This window comes from Oryzias melastigma, linkage group LG15 (genome assembly GCF_002922805.2).
Source record: "Oryzias melastigma strain HK-1 linkage group LG15, ASM292280v2, whole genome shotgun sequence".
Taxonomy (NCBI): Eukaryota; Metazoa; Chordata; class Actinopteri; order Beloniformes; family Adrianichthyidae; genus Oryzias; species Oryzias melastigma.
This window is the reverse complement of record NC_050526.1, coordinates 126088-150246: the sequence shown is the minus strand read 5'-3', so window position 1 is coordinate 150246 and position 24159 is coordinate 126088. Positions and strand designations below refer to the sequence as shown.

Sequence of the window (24159 nt, the reverse complement as noted above, 5' to 3'; positions counted from 1 at the left end):
TGTCCACATCATTGGTCACATTTACAGCAAAATTACATTTGAGCTCATTTCATGACATTTGATCATAATGAATATTAATGTTGCTGCAAAAATAAAGAAAAATTGAAATGTGACAAACAGTGAAGTTTAGGGGAAACAAATAGCTTCTTATACTGTTTTCCTGACAATCTAAACATCATAAACAATCATCGGCGTACCTTCTTAGCCGTCGTCTCCTAGGTAACCATCTGACTCCGCCGTACCAAAGTAGCAGTAAAAAGTGTTGAACCTGACGTTGATACATTCAAAATTGCTCAACAAAAATAAAGTTTGAATAACTAAACCAGGGGTCACCAACCTTCTTGAATCTGAGATCTACTTCATGGGTACTGAGTCCTACGAAGGGCTACCATTTAGAAATAACACATTTGCTTAGTTCGCCTTTACTTATGCATTATTAATAATGAATAATGATACTCCTCCATGTGAAGACACTGATTTCTCAAAATAATTATCAACAATGACAAGCTAGGAAACAAATATCAATATTCTGGACTTAATTCATCTCAGTAATTGTTACATTTTCAGATCATCACTTACATTATACATTTCATGGTAAAAATGTCCCATTTTCACTAAGTTGTACCATGTTTATCAATTACGTAATGTTAAAGAAACATTAACTTACCGTATGTTCCGCTCTATAGGGCGCACCAAAAACCGACAGTCCGCCTTATAATCCAGTGCGCCTTATATATGGATCGATACTGAGCCGCAACAGGTCTCGCAACTACGAGAAGCAGCATTTTCACCCGTAGAAGTAGCGTGCAGTGCATGCTGGGACATGTGACTGTGCGTCTAGTGGATGCATAACGCAACTCCAGCCACTACTGTAGCTTTTATTGCTATTCTATGCCCCTTAAAATGTGCTGCGCCTTCTATATGAAAAAAGTTTTAAAATAGGCCATTCATTGAAGGTGCACCTTATAATCTGGTGCGCCTTAAAGTGCGGAAAATATGGTACACATTTTTAAATCTTGTCACAGTTTGAACTAATGACCAAATCTGCAGCATTTTTAACTAAATTAATGATCTTTGAACTGGAGTAGGTCAGAGGTCACCTAAATTTATCTAGAGTTCATGTATCATGAACATACTTTTAAGACGTTTTTATTCTGAAATCTATGTAAATGCAAATGTAATTTAAAACAAAAATAGCAACAGAATAAAATTTAATTTTAGACACAGCTCGGAGGTGAGTTGTGCTATTTTTGGAAGAGATCCGCAGGCAAGAGGTTGGTGACCCCTGAACTAAACAACCACGGTACTGGGTTAGGGTACTGTTACTACGTTAGAGTTAGGGTACTGTTACTACGTTAGAGTTGGGATACCAGTTCTGGGTTAGAGTTAGGGTACCGGTACTACAATAGAGTTGGGGTACCAGTACTGGGTTAGAGTTGGGGTACCAGTACTGGGTTAGAGTTAGGGTATCAGTACTACGTTAGAGTTGGGGTACCAGTACTGGGTTAGAGTTAGGGTACCGGTACCGTTACTACAATAGAGTTGGGGTACCAGTACTGGGTTAGAGTACCAGTGCACTCCTTGCCCCGGTACTGGACCAGTTCCGGTTTGCGGCCCAAAGGTTGGGGCCAGTGATTTAATTGGATCAGCCAGCACATCAAAAAACAACAAATCTGGGAAATCCAAAATGTCAATTTTAACCCGGAGTGGTCCTTCACCAAACGTCAATATGTGACGACTGAATGAGAATGTGCCGACTTATCATGAGTTGGTTTGTGTCCATTCCCATAATTATGATTTAATGGAAACATTGTCAAATTGCGAAACTGTGTTTTACTAATATCTTAATAAAGTTTTACGCATATGCTTAATGGAAATGCTGCTATTGGTACTTATGTGATGAAATATGACTCAGCTATAAAGATACCCAGTGCAGCGCCCCCTACAGTTTTTAGGTTACAATTGATGATAAAGAAATTACAAAAAAAATGTGATTAGTATCTAGAATCAAAACCATGAAAGTGGGTACAAAATAAAAAGAATTAATCACCAATATTTCATAGAAACACTCCAGACATTTTAGAACATTTGGCCTTTTTATGACCCTCACAGTCTCTTACTCTCCTCACACACTGAGCTTTTCCATCACTGTTTTAAAGGCAGTGTGTGTTTATGGGCCTTCAGCAGCGCTTATAGTGATCAAAGGCTGTAAATCACATTATGACAGTCAGGAGATCAAACACCTCGGGGATCCAAACACGCACGCACACACTGCGGTTAATGAGTGTGTTTATGAACTGATGTGGTTCTTCTCTGTGCTAAATGAGCCCTGCTTAAAGCTTTATGGCCTTGACCCATTTGTGTTTGTGTGACTGTGCATTTCAATATGTTGTGCATGTACTCATTATTACCAGCTCATGTTTGTGGCTCTGGCAAGCATGTTTATGTCGGGTTTTTTTTTCTATTCAGGGAATTTTGTTTTTTTGTTTTTCCAATGATATTTTATCTGAAGACTTTTTTTTCTTTGTTTTTAGAACGTTTTTCATTAAAACCTACGACTTTTGAATTATTAAACATTTTGTGAATATGCAGTAAACAGGAATTTGGCTTTAAATTATTACTGTTAACTACCAAATTAAGCCTTAAAAACACATTTTGAGTTGTTAAACATCACACACTTGCAGGATTTTTCGTCTGTGGAATCACTTTTGTGTGGTTGAATGACTAATTCTTGATAGACTGACTCCTCTAAGACTGAAAAAAAAAACTTTTAAGAGTTTTGAGAGTAAAATGGATCTTCCCTGATACATTGCAGCATTTCAAAATAAGATTATTTTTTATTTGACCCCAGAGGCAGACTCTCAAAACTGTTCACATCTGCTCCATAGGTGTTGATGAGGATTAGAAATGTGCTGTTAAATACATTTTTATTAAATTGGCCTTTTAAGACAGAGTCAGCTTCTTTACCGAAAGCCGTAAAACTCATCTTCATTTAAATTGCAGGTCGTTTAAATTTTGGTTGGTGAGGATAAACGTCTGATACTCTTCTGTACTTTTAATTCAACTTTATACACTGAGCCAAAGCTAGATGTGACATTTCCTTCACTGACTTCTTTTAAGCTATTGCTATTTTATATTTCACAGAAAATTAACAAAAAGATCTGGTTTCATTGAATTTTGCTGCCATTTCCCTGTTTCTACTGAAATATAACATGTTTCACAATTGATAAGTGACAGAAAATGAAAAGTAAGAGGAATAAACTTAAAATTTTGCACTTGCTTGTATTTAAGTATTCATATATTTTACGGTTTTTGCGATTTTACGCAATTCATGCAATTTTACCAGCCTAATTGAAATTAATGGGGATTTTTTTCATATTTATGCAAATAAAAACATTCAGCATGTTCAGGACATTCCTGCTTTTGCCTTTACTTACACAATTATTGAAATTTTTCGCAAATTGTGATTTTTTTCTTTTTCCAGCAAATCTTCAAATATTTCTCCAAATTATGCAAGTTTGGTATCAAAGCGTTCAGCATGTTAAGGACATTAATGTTACTGATGTTTTTAAGGCACCATTTCAGCGCCATGCTAATGTTTTGGCTAATTTGGCACCTACTGAGGTTTTTTAGGCTAATTCTGAGTTAAGCTAATATTTTAGCTACATGCTAGCTTTGGGGGCTATTTGGCATCTACTGAGGTTTTTTGTGGTTATTTTGAATTAAGCTAATATTTTATTTACGTGTTAGCCTTTTGGGCTAATTCAGATTTAAGCTAGAATTTTTTTCAATGTGGTCACTTTTTTATTTTATTTTTTTAGAAAATTTGACATCTACTGAGGTTTTGAGTAAATTCAAGGTTCATAACTTTTCATGCATTTTTATTTTTTTTAGCATTTTTTTTCCAAGAAATTCTTCAACTTCTATGTGCACATTCTGCAATTTCTGCAACATTAAATCATCAGCAACTTTAGCATTAGGCAAATAGCTTTACCATTTTTAGCAAATTCCTTCAGCAATTACAGTAAATTTCTTCAGTAACCACATTTAGTAATCAGCTTTCACACAAGCATTATCACAGGCAATGCAACTTTTCTAGAAGGTATTATTATTGTAATTTAGTTCACCATGTCAATAGCAAGTTGCATGGAAATGGCATATATAGTGAATGGTAATAATAATAGCAATCATAGGAAATCTACATTTTTAGCATCAGTCCAGCTTCAGGTCAAATACTCCTACACAGCCTTCAAAGAGAGTATAATGTATCTATCATGAAAATAAAAAAATTACCCCCCAAAAATGCTACTTTTAAAAACATTTAAAAATTCGGCAAAAGTTTAATTTAGTTCATAATTAAATATTTTTAATATATGTTTTACAGTTGTACAACTCAATTTCTAAAAGAATTAATTCAATAGAACAAACTTGAATTTTTAATTTTTACATTTCTTTTTCTGAGTCGCTTTCTCATTGCAACAACATTCAGAAAGTGGGTTTAAACTCATTCCGGGTCTGTTTGTGCGGGAGGCAGATTAAATTAGCAACTAATAATTTTCAAATATTACCAAAAAAAAGTTTAAGACATGAAGGAACCAAAAGAGAAGTTCTTCAACACTCTGGGGTAACATCAGACTTTGTTCTTCAAAGCTTCTGAACTTTCTTCTGGTTTTTTGATTGGGACCGGCAGAGCCTCAGGACAGCAGGAGGCAGAGCGCGCCGAACCTCCGTCAGTCATCCGGCCGCAACCAAAGCACAGCGTTAGGCCAGAGCAGCGCCAAGAGTGAGAACAGCTGAAAACACAAGCACCCAGTGGAGGGTGGTGACCCCGTGTCCGAACAATCTCACATGCACACACGGAGCCCGGCATGCATGGACACGCTCAGTAAAGTCAGAGTGAGAAGACAACATTTCTATCAGACAAGAAAAACAGTATTATTAACCGGGATTTGATTCATGCTTTGACGTCAACTTGGAAAGCAGAATATCAGTAACTCTTGTTTATTTATCCTTTTTAATTATGGGGTGCAGCCCAACATCATAATTAACCCCAGAACTGAAGATGGTGTCAAAACACTGTCAAGTAATTAGAGACTCCGAGCTGTCTGTGATGTGGTCGTCCTCATCAGTTTCTCCCAGATGAGGTTCCATCATTAGTTTGAACATTTAGAGAGTTTTTTGAATGAGTTAGATGCAGACACATGGATCGATATAACCCCAACAATTGCAGGGAATAATGAAAACAAATGCATCTGCTGTACTTAATTATCAGACGAGTAATGACAGCTTTATCCCAGTGAGCCATTTGGTGTAAAAGTGGGCAGAAAATATGGGTTTTACAGTTTCTGTGGTGGCCCCACCTGTGTTTGCCCACAATGGCTGAAGTGGGCTCTCAGTGGGTAGACCCGCTACGCTACCCAGCTGGACAGCGGATCTGCTCGCTACAGCAGAGCTCGCTAGCTCGATACAGGCAAGGTTGTTGGCATGCTACAGTGGAGCTTCCTAGCATGCTACAGTAGAGCTTGCTGGCTCGTTACAGCGATGGTCTCTAGCTCGATACAGATGAGCTTGCTAGCATGCTACAGTAGAGCTTGCTGGCTCGATACAGCGGAGCTCGCTACAGCGATGGTCTCTAGCTCGATACAGATAAGCTTGCTGGTATACTACAGAGGAGCTCACTAGCTGGATACAGCGGAGAATGTTGGGTCGACACAGATGAGCTTGCTGGCACACTACAGCGGAGTTTGCTAGCATGCTACTTGGGAGCTCGCTAGCTCAATACAACAGAGCTTGCTACAGATGAGCTCGTTAGCATGCTCCAGCGGAGCTCGCTAGCTGGCTACAGGGGAGTTTGCCAGCTCAATTCAACCGAGTTTGCTAGCATGCCACAGAGGAGCTCGCTATACATGAGCTCACAAGCACGCTACAGCGGAGCTTGCTACAGCCTAGCCCGTGAACAGGCCAAATTGTCCACCTGGCGGCTGACTAGCGTAGCGAGCCTACCCACTGAGAGTCCACTAAAGCCAATGTGGTCAAACACAGGTGGGGCCACCACAGAAACTGTGGACAAACCCCATTGGGGCCAAACGGGGCCCACTTGGCTTTTCTGGCTGTTTAATCTGTTTAAAATGTAAATCTGACACTTCCTTTATGAATATTTGAAAACAATTTCCACAAATGAGTGATTAACATAGAAGAACCCATTTACAAATAATTCTTTCATGAATGATAAAAAAAAGATGTTATCTGTGGGAGTCAAATGAGGGCAGCTAATGTTTTCTCTCATAAAGGAGGAAATCAAAGAAATATTTACATACGAATGCGCATTAGCTGGAGTATAGGATTCCAGAATTTAGCAGCAGGTTCAACAATCACTGAATCATTGAAGCTTTGTAGAAAAGTCCCAGTTTTCTCTGTGCAGTTTTACTCCCAGCAGGAACATGAGGCACACTGTGAGAGACAGAAGGATGCTTGAAAATCTCTGACAAAGAAAAGGGAGGAACATTTTACAGCCAATAATGGACTCTAAAAGAAGAAAAATACTCACCTGAACAGTAATGATGTATTTAGTCACCAAACTAGACGACAAAAGATGTTTGTGTAGCAAAATATTGTCACGAGTCAGTGATGACTGTTAAGCAAATTTTAGAATCTTCTGTGTAAATGTTCAATGTCCTTTGTTTTCACATTCATTAAGAAAATGTTTGTTCTAGGGCCGGGAATCGATTAAAAATATTTAACTAATTAATCACAAACTTAGAAGAAAAATATGGCATTGTTATTTTTTTAGCCACAGTATTTGCTTACCACATATTATCTAATAATCATAATATGAAATCACACACATTTAGGTTGTTTATTTTTAATTAAAGCAGTCATTTGATTAAAAAACATATTAGATTAATCACACTTTTGTGTTGTGATTATTCACAATATTTAACTAGGTACATTTTATATCACAATATGCACTCTTTTTTTTTTTTTTTTCTTAAATTTTCGAATAAGAACAACAAACAAACATACATACAAAACAATGCAAATGATCCCACACACAATCTTTTGACCAAAAACGGGCCAGAGAAAAACATTTTCCTTCATTTTTGTCGTCTGAAAGGTTTAAATTTATCAAGTGTCCATCGTTTAAGAGGGATAATTCCTGGTGAAGTGTTTAACGCACGCCGTGGAAGCCTGAACCGCCGAGGCAAAACGAAGGACTGTTTCTTCGTAACGTGTAATTCATTTGTAATTAATTTGTGTTAATAAATATGAACACTTTAATTCTTTTTGATTAATCAGCGTTAAAGTTCACAGCCCTAGTTTTTTCTTGTTCATGATCTAATTTTTTTGTTTTACTTTTATTTGTTTTCATACTGTCAGTCCTGCTGAGTCATTCTTCTTTTGCTCATAACTGAAACTTCATTTTGTGTTTCATATCTTTTCCTCCCAAAGTCTTCCTCTCATCGTTTCCCTCTCGTCTTCACTTTTCCCATTGACTGACATGTCAGAATTGTGTGTTGAGTTTTTGCGTTCTGTGTTCCCCCCTATTCTGTTTAATTCTTTCATCTCTTAAATGTCATCTACTTAACTCCTTCATGACAGAGCTAGAAGTTTCTCCCTAAAAGCTCCTCCTTTTTGGCTTTGAAATGTTGAAACTTTGTAATTTTTCACTACATCCACATCTTCTTCTGACTTTGGAAGAAGTATTTTGTCTCGAGTCTGTTCTTTGTTCTTCCATTAGTCATGCATTTTCTGCCTCCTCTACCATGTTCTTTTGTTTTCTAGAGGTGTGCTATGCCGAAAATCTGGCTATACGATACGTATCCCGATACATGTCTCCCAATGTGATATATATCATGATATATCAGAACAATTTTTCATTTTTTTAAAAGTATGACTTGAATTAAATCTACCTGAATTTTAATGTATTTCATAGTAATAAAATGGTCAAATTAATTTTATTTAATGATCACAGCATTAAGCACAGTGACTGTGTCTCATATACAAGTTGCTTTTATCCAGAAATTCATGCAGTTTTACGAAATATTTGTTTTTTAAGGAAACAATCAATATTGTCTAATTCCCACAAAAAAATTACTAATAAGATTCTAAAAGTGTGATTTCAAGATAAAAATCTAGCATTTAAACAATTTATTAACCTGAAGGAAAAGCAGCCAATTCTTTTCAGAAACATTTGAGTGTGATGACAGGGTGAATGAGGCTAAGATTTATTATGTACATGTCAGCGCTGCAGCTCAAGTTTCCTCAAAAGCAGAAGTAAATGTGTATTTCCCTGCTAATCGCTACGACATTTCCCTTTTTTGGTGGAGGCTCCGTGCACGAGCCGCTACGAAGCACCACAATCCGCATTTATGTATGATACTGGCAGCAACGTGGCGCAGAGTTTTTACGTTTGGTTCCCAATCCAAGTCAAAACTAAGTAGTAAATGTCTCATAACAACCAAAACGGCGAGGCTGACGGAACATTTAACAGATTTTGTTGTTGTTTTGGTTGTGATGTGGAGCTGCTCAAAGAGGCTCAGTGTGCTCTGCTGCCATCTAGTGGTCGGAGGTTAAGGTGGAAAACAAAAGCAAGACGGTATTACCATTAAATCGTGATTTCTCATCATTTAAGACTTTATTTTTGTTAAATGTTGGCTTACTTTCCTAAAATTTATGACTATTCTCACAGAATTGTGACTTTTTATCTCAGATTTTATGAGACTATTCTTGTAAAACATTGACTTGCTTTGTTAAAATTTTATGACTTCATTCTCATAAAATTGTGACTTTTTTCTCCTAGTTTTATGACATTATTCTTGTAAAACATTGGCTTTCTTTCCTATAATTTTACAACTTTATTCTTATTAAAAGTATAACTAATTCCCATAATTTTAATACTTTATTCATGTAAATGTTGTCTTTTTTCTTAAAAATATTACAACTTTATTCTCACAAAAACTTGATCATGTTTCACACTTTTACAACACAATTCTTGTTTATATTTTATTATTTTGTTTGTTTTTTCCTGTTACGATGGCACTTAAACTCTGACATATCAACTACAGACTCTATGAAACAGGAAGTCTCATGTCTTATCATATTTGTGGTCAGAAATGCCAAAACCGCTCATAAATGTTCACAAACAGCCTATATGTGCCCACTTAAAATAATTCACCTCACTTACTTTTAATTCAACAAAAGCTGAGATTAAATAAAGAAAATTATGTGAAATCTCTTCCAAAGAAAAATAAGAAAATCAAATAACTTCTGCAATAATCTGAGCCATTGAAGTATTCTGTGTGAGAAGAAACTTTATTATAATATTGTTCACGATAAAAATGCCAGTATTGTAATTTAATAGCTTTTCAGAAAACTTGCTAATGAACGTGTATTCTTCTAATCTGTCTTTAAGCTTCTTTGAAATATAACTAAATGAGAAGCTTGAAGGAAAACCTGAAGGAGAAGATGTTGAAACTAAATAGTGAATTGTTGAAAAACAAAAGTTTTAATTATAGAGAATTGAATGAAATATGAGAGTAAGAATAATGGACAAAAAAAGCTATTTATTGACTCAACACTAAGGTTATATCACCGCTTCAATAGGTTCAAATTTTACAAAATCATCTTAGCCTCCATGAATAAATACATTTCCAAATCAATAGCCAGAAATCCATATTTTATTGTGACTTTAGAATGAATTTAACAGTAACTCATGTAGAAGCTATAGAAGGAGAAAGTGAAGGATGTGGTGGGAGGGGCTTAAATGATAAATGGTTGAGACAGCCGCTCTGACAGGGAGAGCAGCATCTTACTCTGCAGCGAACAACCTGTCGGGATCATTTACACTTAGGCTAAACGGCGGGGAGCACAGCTAACAAGGAGAGAGCAGGTCATCTGTGTCCCACGTGAGATGCAGTCCTGGCTCCTAATTGAGTTCATTAAATCACGGTTAGCGTGGCGTTGGACATGTGTGCGACTCGACTAAAACAACATGGAGATGTAATTATCGCAGGAGAATAGGTCACATTTGAACTGACAGAAAACTATTAAGACAACAAATACTTCTTTGTTACTCCTTGGAAGGAAAGGTCACAGGAAAAGAACTGGACATGTTCTGGACTTTCTGGACTTGCATCCGTTTTAAATTGCTTCACCATCCTATTAAAAATACAGTTGTTTTGGGAACAACTTGTTATTTTCTTGTCTTTTCTTATTAGATTCAGTAGCAACAACATTTAGCTAAAATTCAAATTGATAATAAAGAAGAAAACAACAATCTCAGTCACAATATCTAAAGAGGGTTTCTAAATGTAACTGAAAACGCAGTACCTTTTCTTCTAAGAAATACATAGAAAAATGTCATATATAATGAAATATTTGTGATCCTCCATAACCTTCACCAACAGCTGGTGATGCTGGCAGGAATGAAGAGATTCATTGATTTTTTTTTTTTTTCTATTTTTGCAAAAGGCTAAAAATAATGGGTTCCATTATGTAAATAGACGATTAAAGTCAAAGATCCATTTAAGGTCTTCACCTTAAATGGATCTTTGTTTTTAACCATCTGACTGATTGAGATAAATCGGTCATCCTTCTGCTTTTGCAACACTCTTTTTGACTAGAATGATGGAAAAAGCTAAATTTCCCTAATTTTGCTAAGATAATTCAATGTTTTTGAGGTTTCTTTTGACCTTTCTAAATATGATTTGTGACCAAAATAAAGAGCATTTATTATTATTATGATTGTATTTTATCCATGCCAGTCCAAAAATAGCTTTACATCTTTTGGCCAACCAAAAGAAAAATAAAATATTTAAATAAAAATAATTCAAATGTAACAGGCTAAATAATAAATAAAAAAAATATTGGAATATTTATCTTCCAAACATGTAAACTGTTTTTAATCTGTGTTTTAGTTGAAAATACAACTATTTTTGGGTCATAGCCAGTGCTTTAAGTGAGCCAGTCCTCACCAGTACTCAGTACCAGCACTTCTAAAAATAGCTCTTTAGAGTACTGCTACTTCTACTACCCGCACAAATACTGGGCTAAAAAAACTTTAACTATGATTGTTATATTTTCAAGAAAATAAATTCACACAAAGAAAAAAGGACTTAATTTAATTGATCAATATTTACATTCAAGATTCTCTGCATGTTATGTTTTGACTTCCATAAAAGAGAGAACTGCCACTTCCTGTTGTGCACTTAAAGCACTGGTCAACACAACAAAAGTGTCATTACCAGCAGACTTTTGGAGTGAATAAAATGCAACACATTTGGCAAAAATGGGGTGAAACAAACATATTTTTTGTTAATTGTGACAAAAAGTGTTTGGGCTCAACGTTACAGTTGTGATTTCATGCTGTATTTCAACCAAAGGGAACAAATGACCGAGGAGTTTCTGTGGGCCCGCAGCGGTACGGTCTGCATGATTATAGATGCCAGTGGCATGGATAACTGTTCCCCACGGAAAATGTGATCACAGCCCGTTTTCTGTTCCCGTTTGATCCCAGTAGAGTTCTGGCTCCACAGAGAATCTCAATGACAGAGGAAAGAAGTGGTCAATTATTTTTTATTTATTAAAACCACAAAATGACTCTAAATGTTGTTAGACGGAAAACATAAAGTCATAGAAATTTAATTTTAGCTCAAATATTGCTTCTCTGAGAGAATTTTAAGAATCTTTTACATAAGATGTCTCAGATGATAGAAACTGATAGTTTCGTTCAGACCTTGAACTCATAGCCCTTTTTTAAAGAACTCATTTGCATACATAAGCCATTGATTAATTTCTCTTCAGAGGCTTCAAGACAGGATGTCAAACTCAATCACACAAGGGGCCAAAATCCTAAACACACTTTACGTCGGGGACGAACAGGATAGACATTTATTGAACACTCTAAAACTAAATTTTTAACAATTTAAAACCGTAACTTTAATATAATCATGAACTAGATATATAGCATTACCTGCAATAATGCAAGTGTGAAAGCTGTAAGCTGAATTTGGCCGCTGAAGATGCTCAAAATGCTAAAGCTAATAGCTGAAAACGCTGAAGCTGATAGCTGAAAATGCTGAAATTGATAGCTGAAAATACTAAAGCTAATGGCTGAAAACACTGAACCAGATAGCTGAAGATGCTGAAGCTGATAGTGAGCTAAAATATTAGCTAAATCCCAAATTAGCCTAAAAAAAAAACAAAAGAAAAAAACAGCTACCATGTAGCTGAAAAAAATAGCTAAACCTCCAAACATCCTAAAAAAAAGGCCAAAATTAGCCAAAACGTCTAGCGTGTGAATATTAGCTTAACTTCAAAACAGGCTATGAAACTCAAAAAGAAAAGCCCAAATTAGCCTAACCAGCTAGTATGTACCTGAAATATTAGCTAAAACTCCAAAATAGCCTAAACAAATATTAGTAAATGCCAAAATATTCCAGAAAGTTAGCAGAATGCCTATTTTGAAAACTTTAAAAATTTACCTTTTTAACATAATTATGAACAATAAAAAGGCAGGAATATTATTTCAGAATAAATATACTTAAATCTTAAATAACTTTCAATATTTTACTCTCCATAAAAATATATTTTGTCAAAATCATACAAGTTAGAACATCAGGCCATTAATAACAATAAAATAAAATGATCTGGAGGGCCGGATCCGGCCCCCGGGCCTCGACTTTGACGCGTGTGATTTAAACCAAAATTTCTAATGCCACTCTAGTCATCTGGATTGTGCTAACAGACATTGTTGTCTTGTAACCTTTCTAGAGGAAAAGCAGGAGGAAAATGAGGAGGAAGAGGAGCCGCTGACAGGAAGCGATGAAGAGAAGCGGCGCATTGCAGAGATGGGCCGCCCCATGCTGGGAGATCATGTCAAGCTGGAGGTGGTCATCGAGGAATCGTACGAGTTCAAGGTATGGCTCTTTGTGAGTTTGTCTGGCCATGAAAAGAGAAGAATATCCGTCTGTCTGACTGAACTCATTTCTGTCTGCATTTGTCAAGAGGCTCTTTATGTAATTTTCCTGACAGGAACTCTAATAAACCTGTCAGTGTTTTACTGGCATGTTTAGTTTAATCCTACAAAACCCTCCAGAACAAAAAGACAAAGAAATATTCTACTGGATTAGTGAAGCATTGTCTTTCCAGATCCTCTTTTTAATTTATGAAGTTGTTTTTTTCTTGTGACTGTCTTTGTTTTTATTGTGCTTTAATATGGATTCATTGAGCCTGCACTCATACACATGAATTTCTTATGATGAAACAAACTCCTTGTATAGAAGTTGATTCATCACAGAAAACTCCCATTCATAGAGTATTTGTATCAGAATGGATGAATAAAAATCAGTTAAATGAGAACTGACTCACCATTAAAAGACGAGGTAAGCACAAGGCAAAGAGTTTTTGTGATAACTCTATTGTCTCTTTTCCACAGGGGGATGTAAAAGGAGAAAATATGTCCCTGAATTGGTCAAAATTACTAAAGGGAATCTTTTCAAAGAATGTTTTAATCTACTTTAGATTTGGAGAATACGCTCCTGTGACAATGTGGATGCATTCGTTCCCATTCTCAAACCTTATCCTTTGCAGGAAAAAAAAAGAAAAAAAAAGAGTTTTTTTTTTTTTCTTTTACAGATTTAAAGGTCAAACTGAAATCATATTTTGAGCTATTTTGCATGAAAATAGATAAAGGTCAAGTGAAATTTGAAGTTTACAGAGTAAAAAAAATATGGAACAGACATTATTATTAATCAAACTGTGATAAAGAAAAGAAAAGAAATCATTTAAGCTATGTACACACCAGGCATTTGTAGCTCGTTCAAGATCGCAAACGCACGTTTAGACCATTATGTTCACACTGTACAAGTAGGGAGGGGCTTATTTTTCTTTTGCTATGGTTTACTAGCCAATATCCGCCAGCTATAGTTGGAAGAGGCTTAGTACAACGCGGGGCAAGTCTTCCACAAAATGGTTTGATTCATCGTTACTGTTCTTGCAAGGGCAGATAGGCTATGGATTACTATTATGTCAGGAGAGGCCTTGGTTAGTCTTTATTTGAAAAACAAAAGCAGACTTCGTCAGGCTCATCGCCGCGTCTGGCTCTGAGTTTGGTGAGTTTCACTGCATCACTACCAAATCCAAGTCCTCAATTGGTCAAAGTTCAGCCTGGTTTAGCTAGTGTTCAATGTTACACGTTTTGTATGTTGAGGCCCAAAAGAGTCTTCAGAGTGTTGAACATGGAGGTCTGAAATGTGCATTTATACACATTTACATAGACTTTTCATTGAAAGTGGTTGCTTGAACATACATCGCTGAGGGCGTTTGCGAACCTAGTTTTAAAGGTAGACTAAATATTTTTATGATTTTGCAACATATTTGAAAAAATAAGTGTCATGGTAAGATTAAAAAATCAGCATGTCCCATTTATCCTATGAGTTTGGAAATATAAGGTTTTTTGTTTTTTTTTGCATTTGTGCCTTATTCATGGGAGTAAAAATACTGTAAATGATTGTGCTCTTATTTTATTTCAGTCTTTCTTTCCATTGTGTTTGTTCTCAAAAGTGTATTACTAGCTTAGCTCTCTTTTGCACTCTTCGTTAAGGTTTTGGTCATGGTGCTCCTTTTTAACTCCCCCCCCCAAGGGGACTAATAAAGTTTATTGAATTCAATTTAAAGTGTCTTAAAAATATTTAAGACCTCACAATGCATCAATTTATGAGTTTTTCTATTCTCAATTTCAGCAAAAGTCTTCATCATTAAAATGAGTTCTCCTGCTTGTCTGACCTAATTTTACATTTTTAGGAAAAGGTTTGGACTGCAGACTCTGCAGACGAGGTTTTGTTGACTTGGTCATAAATATGGGAGCAATTGCAACAAAGTGCAGCATTCAATAACACAATGTCATTCTCTGGTTTGTTCCGAATTGAAAATCCTGATAATGTGCCACACAAAAAACACATATGCTCACAAAAACCGCACAAAGCCACCTCCCACGAGTATTGTACGCTCACAAACCTTTCTAACACATCCAGGAAATAATTGCGTAATGGGTCCGGGTTGCATCCTTGCTATCTTCCTCCCACGCATACTCTTAAGACAAACTTAAATGTAATTACCACCCATGTTACGTATTGCGTGTCTCTGTGTGTGCTAATGCATGTTCTTTGCCGCCGCTCCACCTACACGCTCATTCTAGACAGACAATGAATAGCTCCCAGTAATAGCTTGCCACTTGACAGGATCCCATACTTTGTAAAGAGCTTCGGTGCATGAAATGATGCTTTTGTGTGTGTCTGTGTGGAACGGGACCCTATGGTTATCTGAAATACTGCCCATTGGCGAGCAGCGGCGTGCCGAAGTGTTTGACATTAAAAGAAGGGGAAAAGAAAGGTGTAAACTTAGAGGAAGTGGAGTTTACTTAGAGAAGGAGAATCTCAATTTCAGTCCAAGATGAGATTTAGATCCAGCAGCAGATAACTGAGCTCCCAGTGAAAGAAAGAGATAAGGTATAAGAAAGATTCATTTGTCTCTTTCTCTGGTAATAAAACGGGATGAAGTTGATTGTGTTCTTAAGAACAGAGAGATTAATTTTAGGTAATTTTAGGATTGTAAGACATACATAACTGCCATTTTAATTTTGTCTATGCTTTAGGATTGAATACATTTAATAAAAATAGTGTTTTTACTCTCTTAAAATAGACATTTAAATCTTTTTTTTTTTTCTTTATTAAAAAAGTGTCATTCATCCCTAAAGGAAAATGTAATTTTATTTAATTATTGGTCGGTTCTAAACCAGTCCTTTAAGACCGGTTTAAACTACACAATATTTTAAGATTGCTCCAAATTGGGGCGAAATTGGCATTTTTAAGCTTCTGGTTTCTAAAAATCTCTTTTCAAGATAATACACTTCTACAAGAAATTTAGCTTTAAAAAGTCTTAAAACATCAGTAGATATTTTTTAGTTGTTGCTGTTAGGGCTTCTTTAAAACTTTAAGGATAAAAAAGAAGGTCAAAAACTTGACTAATGTTGAAAAAAGGAAGGAAGAGGAGGGAAAAAGGGTCAAACCGGAGGTTTGCTTGTTTTATTTACATGCAATTGCTTGGAAATCCCCCTTCCTGTATTGCGGTTTAAAAATGTTCTTGTTTATGGTCGAAAAAGACAAATTTACTTGGCAATCTAACTTTTTCCACTATCGTTAAACTATTAGAAACGGACATCTTTAAAATTTCAACACTGGAGATGCCTCTCTGAAAATGCAGCATGCTGTCTTACGTAAGTCGTCCACTAGCTCAGTAGTTAGCTCTACTGCCTCCTAAATCAAAGGTTCCTGGTTTGAACCCGGCCTTGTGGAGGTATCATTTTAAACAATAATCATAAGTGATTATTATTTAAGTTTTGAGAGTTAAAACAATGAATACTGATTGCAACATATTCTAGGCAGTTACGCTGGTCCTGTTCTGGATAATGGCGGTGGTGTGGTGGAGGGCAAATCCCTTTTCGCCTAGGGCGCCATGCACAGAATCTGCATGATTTGTTGTAGGTGACCATATTTACCCTGAGGTTCTCCAGTGCCTCTGATCACCGTATTAGACGCATATCTCACTAATACTTCACAGCCCAGACTGTGGTGGAGACAACCAACTGTATTTTCAGGCTCTCTCTGGGCAAACTGGGTCACACACAACACCAGAGAAATCGAGAATCTTCACAGAGCCGCCTGTTTCAACTAGATGAAAGTCACTCTCTGAAGCAAGCAGGAGTTCAACCTTATGTCTGAACAGCAGGTCCTGAAAGGTGTCTTCTGTTTTCTTACTCGGAAAGTGACTTCCATGATATGTGCTGTCAGAGCAACTGAACCATAATCTATGGCCAATCCCTTTTTTCTGCTGTGGTGTGCTGAGTGAACCGAATCGTCACAAAGCAGCTTCACATTCTGCCTTTGAGACACCTCTGAGGCCACCTCAAAGGTAGCAGCAGACGTGAAACTATGTAATGGTGGAACAAGAGCACAGCAGGCTGATGGCATAAGATGTCTGACACTTGGGTAAATTACTTAAAAGAAACATTTCAGCGTATAGTGGTTTTAGAATGAGCAGCATCTCATTTTCTGCCCTGGTTATATCATAAAAAGATGAAAAAAATCAGAGTCCAAGAAACAAAATCTCCATATTTCTATAATCGGCAAACAGCTTTCTAAAGATGTGCTCCGTTTTGTAGGCTGTTAGATCATTTGAGCAGAAATAGTTCATGCACAAGACAGCTCCTACTCCAAGATACTGGAACCATTGTCTTTGTGCTGAGATGGCAAAAACTGTGGCAGTTTTTTTTTTCCCTCAAATGTGCTCCAACACAAATGTATTCATCCTTTTTTTCCTGTTTTTGTGACTTCAATAGCAGTTTATGTCAAAGACTGTTGGGTAATATAAACAGATCCATTGAAAAACTTAAACATTTCTCTGCTACTGCAAGAAAGACAAGACAGAGATTAGTTCAAAATACTTGGAAGGAGAATCGGACAGCCGTCTCTTCCATGCTCTGAAGTTCTCTGTCCGGGGCCTTGTCTTTTTATTCTGTTTAGGCCGTTCCCTAGTTACATTTAAATCTATAGCTCTGAAGGTAGGGAGAAAGGACAGCTACAGACCGGTTTTTACTATCACTAATGTCAGATTCTCTATCATCCTGTTTGTGGCGCCGGTTTCTTCAAGTATCTGCATTATATCCGCTCCTCACAGCCTTCAGCTGGGGCTCAGATCCAGTTTCTTGATACCGAGCTGTACACGATGTCAAGCAAGAAGATTAAAGAAAGAGAAGTTAAAATCACTCAAAACAAATATTTGATAAATGCATGTACAAAAGTATCAAAAAATGTATGTGACTATGAAGAAAACCAGAACATCTGTTTACTGATTGTTTGGTTAAGATACTTGTGTTTGTGTTGGGTTTAGAACCAACATCAGCATCAGTGTGTGACACTCAGTCATGCCTCTTTAGATCTGTAAAATGATCTATTACAGAGGTGGTGTCATCCCTTCAGGGGAGATCAGTGTGTGGTCAAGAGGAGTGAGAGTAGAGGGAAAAAGCCATCGCCAGACATCACGTCTGTTATCGGGGCGAAACAGATTTGTGGGTTTTGAACAACATTTCGGGCAGCACTGGATTTGTTTCGTAACTCGGGATAAAAATTGAAGTGGTCTGCAGAGGATTTCCAGCACAAAAACCATCGTGACGTGCAGTCTTATTCCATTACGCCTCTTCAGCTGCCAGTGATGGCTGGAGACAAGCCAGAGAGAGTGCAAGGTGAACGTATTGCACAGCTGTTTTTAAAATCCATGACAGTGCATTTAAGTTTTTTTTTATATTACAAACATGTATAATTAATGAATTCCAAATGATTTCCTGACAAAACGAAGACACATATCAATATGTTGGGAAAAAAACAAGATGCAAGATCAAACAGGACAATTATTGCTCCCACTATTGATGCCTTGAGGGTTTGAAGCACCATATACTGGTAATAGAATGCTCCAAACACGCATATTCATGCTGAGTCTTAAGTAATAAAGTGAGGAGAATGAACCCAAGCAAGATAAAAATAGTGGTGCAGCACAGAATAGGAAAGGCCGTTTTCCAAAAACCCAGCTGTGAGCGATTAAACAAATGCTCCACATACAAAAGGCGGAATAAAGCCGGTTGTGTGTTGGGTCCACTGCAACGGCAAGGCACTATTAAGATCCCTAAGCTCCTTTTAACACAATTAGCACCCCAGTTTCTTTCTAAAGTGTACAGAAATAGAGTAACAGCAATCCCCTACTGCTTTACTTATTAGTGTGTGTGTGTACAGGCTATAATGTGTGTAGTCTTAATCTTCTAAAGTGAAATCTTTTTGAAGAAAACATCAAAAGAAATGGAACAGAAGGACAGATTAAATGGAAATTTTAGGGAAATAGAAGTAAAAATGAAAGACGGAATGCTGAAGCTGGTCTATTTTACTATGTGCTGAATTTTCTCTTGATCTTAATTATTTTGGGGGAAAAAAATCTTGCAGTAAACATGAAAGAGCCCATGTCTTTATTGTGTTGGATATTTTTTTTGTTTTGTTTTTTGCTGTTCTAATCTTTCAGAACTTTTTGTTCTTCATAACCTTCACCCTTTGACTTTTTTATAGTTCCATTTTCCTCAAAACCTTCAGGTAGGAGAGGTTTGTTTACCAAACAAAAGATGATAATGCGACTTATTTTTTCTTTCCTGTCTCGTCTTTCGGCAGAACACAGTGGACAAGCTCATAAAGAAGACCAACCTGGCTCTGCTGGTAGGAACCAACAGTTGGAGAGATCAGTTCATAGAAGCCATCACTGTGAGCGCAGGTAAGGCTAATGCTAACTTAATTCTAAGATATTAACCCGTCAATCGGGAGTAACTAATTACAGAGAGAAATAATGGATGTAAAAGCTAAAGCATTTGTTTGCATTTTTCTATGACAACATGGGATGTTTTCAGTTAGATACACTAACACTAATGAAACACTGCCACATTTACATTTAAAGTGGGTCATCTGGATGCCACAAGACAGCATAGTGACTTTGTTTCAAGGATTTTTTTATCTTCACTGGTGTCCGATGCAGACATAAAATCCTGTCCACCTTTGTCATGGGAAGGATCACACATCAATATCAGGGTTGGGTCATCTGGACCCCATAAGATAGCACAAGTGTTAAAGGTCACACCATCCACCTTTATATAATTCTATGCTATACATCCTCCTTGTTCACATCAACTAACCTTATGCCCTTTCTTGATAACATTCAATAAACAGCCTATATAGTCTTACTCTAGGCCAGGGACAGGCAACGCCAGGCCTCGAGGGCCACTGTGCCCACATGATTTCCAGATATCTAAGCCTACCTCATGACTGATTACCTGGTTCAGGTGTGTCCAGCCAATTCAAACAGGCTACAGCAGGCCATGTTGGAAAACATGCAGAAATTCAGCCCTTAAGGCCTGGAGTTACCTATCCCTGATCTAGCCCTCTTTCCTAATAAACTCAAGTCTCAGCACAATTTACCAACATAATCACTGTCCCTTTCCTTCACTTTCCATCAACATGTCCAACCTACTTCACTACTTCTACTTCTCTGTTTTTACTCCAAAACATCTTACATGAACTGGTCCTCTGATGGATTCATTCCTGATCTACATCCCTGTCCCTCCCAAAGAGAACCTAAACATCTTCAGCTCTGCCTCCTATTTCTTTCTCTGAGTCTATGAGTCTCTAAACCAACAACATGACTGCCCTCAGTACCGTCTTCTTCCATCCATTTTCTAAACTCGCTTTGTCCCTTTCGGGGTCACAAGGCTGGCAGAGCCATACTCGACCACTTGTGGGCAAAGGCAGGACCACAATCACACACCCATACACACCTAAGGAGAATTTAGAGAAACAAATCAACCCTATGAAACATGTCTTTGGACGGTGGGAGGAAGCCGTAGTCCCCAGAGAAAACCCACACATGCCTGAGGAGGAAATTCAAACTCTCACCCCATTAGAGATTCTGCTTCAGGTCCCCCAGCCGGGACTTGAACCGGGGCCTTTTTGCTGTGAGGCAAGAGCGCCAACCGCTGTTACACCTACTCTCGTCTTTCTTTTCATTTTTGATGAAACTTTTTCGCCAGTTATCACACATGAAACCTTCCTCCACCTGTTCCAACATATTATCACAACTCTTCACATCTATTCCAACCTCTCTGTTACTCTGGACTGTTAATCCAAAATACTTAAAGTCCTCTACCTTCCTTACCTCTGAGTCTCATTCACACACGTATATTTTGGCTTGCCGAAGCTGACCTTCACTCCTCCTCTTTCGAAAACAACCCTACACCTCTCTAGATGCTTCTCCACTTGCTTCCTGCAGTCATTACTGTTCATAATGTCATCTGCAAACACCATGACCCATGGAGATTCCTGTCTAACCCCATCTATCAGTCTGTCCATCACCACAGCAAACAGATAAGCAAAGCCTTCACACATGTGGAATCTATCTAACGATCAACATGTTTGCATGTCCTTAACTGTCTAACTGGTCATCAATGTCCTCACATCTCCATTGTTTCAATCTTTAGCATCTTGACCTTGGGCAGCATCTTCCTGTACAACTGTCTTCTGTCCTCTGTGTCCCACGTTTTCTTAGCCAACATTTTCCTCACAACCCACTCAAGAACGTTGTCATTCCGTCACCGTCTCCTTATATTCATTGCTTATTCCAGATGATATACCAAGTACCTTCCTCCCAGTCTCCCTGATCTCTTTAGCTGTAGCAGTCCAGCTGTCTGGAGGAACATCTTGATCACCACAAGTTTGTTTCATTTCCTCCCTAAAAGATACACACCACTCTTCCTTTCATCACACTGTCCTCTGCTCTGCTTTTGTCCTGTTCATCTTCTTCACCACCAGAGTCATCCAAAACACCACCATCCAATGGTGTCTGGTCACACTTTCCCCACCCAAAACTTTGCTGTTGCCAGTCTCTTTCAGAATATGTTTGCACAAGATTTAATCAGCTTGTGTGCTCCTCCTTCCACTCTTATATTTTACCCTATACTCCTCTCTTTTCCAAGGAAAATTTGTTCACCACAGTTTTGGAAATTCATTCTACAAAACAAAAGGTACGAGGCCACTAATAGACTATATAGAGGATGTTTAGATAAACAAAAGCAACACAAGCTAACCAATGCTACAGTGAATAGCAGATTGCAGAACAATTAGTGTTGTAAGATGTCATTAAGAGGGAACTTCATACATTTTCAGCAGATGATGGCACTGAAGATGCTCCCTAAGTGCCACTATTACAAGGAGACAGGAGGTGTATGAAAGAGACATTTTCAGAAGTGACAGTGGTACACCATCTGTTGCTCTCACTGGAGATTTTTGGCCATTGATGGAAACTTCAATAACCTCAGAGTTAACATCGGTGTATGTGCTTGGACTACTTCAATTTGACAGGAAAATTTACTACTCTGCTTTTGATCAAAAACTGTAATATTTTGGCTACTTGTTCAGCGGATTAATGTTACTCAGACAACACATCGTTGTGATTGTGGCTCAAAATTGTGTGGAGGATTTATTTTTATAGCTCACAAGATAAAACATTAAAGCATTAATGAGGGGCTATTAATGTAACAGCCTACTTTTCCATTTGCTTTGATTTCATTGTATGACATTTATACTCAGTGCTTTATTGAACCAGTACTTATGGTAGAAATAGTGGTGCTAAAAATAGTAATAAAAATAATTGTAACCTATTTAGTTGATATAATATTTATAATAAAAAGCTTTTAGATTTATTGCTGAATTTTAACAATGAAAGACGTGATTAATTGCAACTAATCACTGGGACATTATATTATAATTTACCCTTAAAGTCCCACTCCGATCATCTTTTGATCATGATTATACCTTTTTTAGAACTTTTTAAAACTTCTGATGATTGATTGCATTGCATATGAATTTACGTTTTTTTTCTTTTGATAGGTTGAAATAAACCATTTTTAATCTAATCTAATCTAATCTAATTCGTCTGTAAGTGGATACATCAGAATGGAGCAGAGCAGGGAGCACAGGGTTTTTGTAACAGCTTTTTTGAACAAAGAAATGCAATTTTCATCTTAATTTTCTTTATATATGTCCTCCATCATGAAAAAAAAACCTGATAAGAACATGTTAAAATCATCAAAAACATTATTTTAATTGGAGTGTTTTTTTTTCCTTTTCAGGCTCAATACATTTTAGAGAAAATAGTTGGATTTTATCAATTTAAATACGGGGTCTGTGCTGTCCTTTGCGCTGGGCAAACTCATGATCATTAGATCCAAAATATCAGAAATCTCATAGGTGACAATATGAGATTTAAAGGCCACTCTGAGCTGTGTGGGTGTGCATGTGTGTGGCGATACATGATGGACCTCTTTCGGTTGTTTGGACAGAGAAACACCGACCAGATGGGAGGTGATGGGAGTAACAACATGAGATAGAAAGGACGTTTATGATGATAAAGTGATCATGATGACGGTCTACTTTGTTCTTTTTGCAATCTTCTTCTCTAGTTATATGAATAAATCTTTTATGAAAATCCCTGTTGTCGGGTAACTCTTTAAAAAATATCATATCCATATTTTAAGCTTCAGTTTAGCAAAAATGCCACTTTAACATCGGCTCTTTGGGTGCTACCTTTGGTTTTAATGCTCCCTTTTTATTGTTAAAGTGCACAGTTCAAACAAGGATATGAATACAGCATGTACTGATGTCGATCCTTAAAGACAGGAAGATTTGAAAGTAATGTCACCATCGCTGCCAGAATCTGCTTTAAGCCGGGATAATATTTAATGTCACATGAAGACGGAGAAAGAAGAGAGCAGCAGAGAATATTTCATGCAAACGAAAAGTGACAGAGAGAGGGAGAGAAGCCCAGCAGTGTGAAAATGCCTCGCAGAAACACGCTCGATGTGGAAAACAATGATACTTGAAGGGAAGATGAGCGTGAAGACACGAACGACGCCTCAGCTGAGACTCTGAGATCAAAGAGAATGCAGGTCAGAGAAGTGAAAAGAGGAAGATGTGGTAGAAAGGGCACTGTTGTACTTTTGACCAATAAAATAGAGGATGCTGGCTGTTTTTATAGAGGAAAAGCAGATATTCTCATGATGGATAAGCTTTTACTTGCGTTTTTAAATAAAATTTCACAACATAACTGCTTTAACTGAGTTTAGGGGCAAGAGGTGTAAAGATTTAAGGGTGAAAGGGTAAAAACTAGGACCGTGCATGTTGACGCATTAACGCACGCGATTCAAAAATTATGATTAACTCGTTAATATTTATTAATGCAAATTAATCGCACCTCTCGGAGCAGCAGTCTTTCTCTTTCCCTTTAAAACACTTCATTAGGTTGTATTCCCACTTATACCATAGTTTTTTACTAAAGAGATACATATTCAATTTGTTTTTAGTACTTTAATCTTGTTATTTTTTTGGTTTAGATCGCTTTTTCACAAAAAGCAGACTATTTGATCCATGATCCGGCGCGTTGTCATGTAAATTTCATTTTGTGATTATTTGCAGATAAGTGGTTGGCAAATACTTTAAATAAAAAAAATAATAATAATAAACA

At 37.1% G+C, this 24159-nt stretch overlaps 1 protein-coding gene and 1 long non-coding RNA gene across 2 annotated transcripts in view; one reads left to right on the top strand and one right to left on the bottom strand.

Moving 5' to 3' along the window:
• slc8a1b (solute carrier family 8 member 1b) overlaps positions 1-24159 on the top strand; it is a gene marked incomplete in the record, with an annotated part of 193414 nt that overhangs the window by 138252 nt on the left and 31003 nt on the right. Inside the window, 2 exon segments of the mRNA XM_024296556.2 lie at positions 12772-12917; positions 19266-19365. Of these exon segments, the coding sequence (XP_024152324.1) occupies positions 12772-12917; positions 19266-19365 (246 nt within the window).
• The window catches only part of LOC118599720, a 71803-nt gene that overhangs the window by 38222 nt on the left and 9422 nt on the right, over positions 1-24159 (bottom strand). The gene's annotated exons all lie outside the window — the stretch shown is intronic.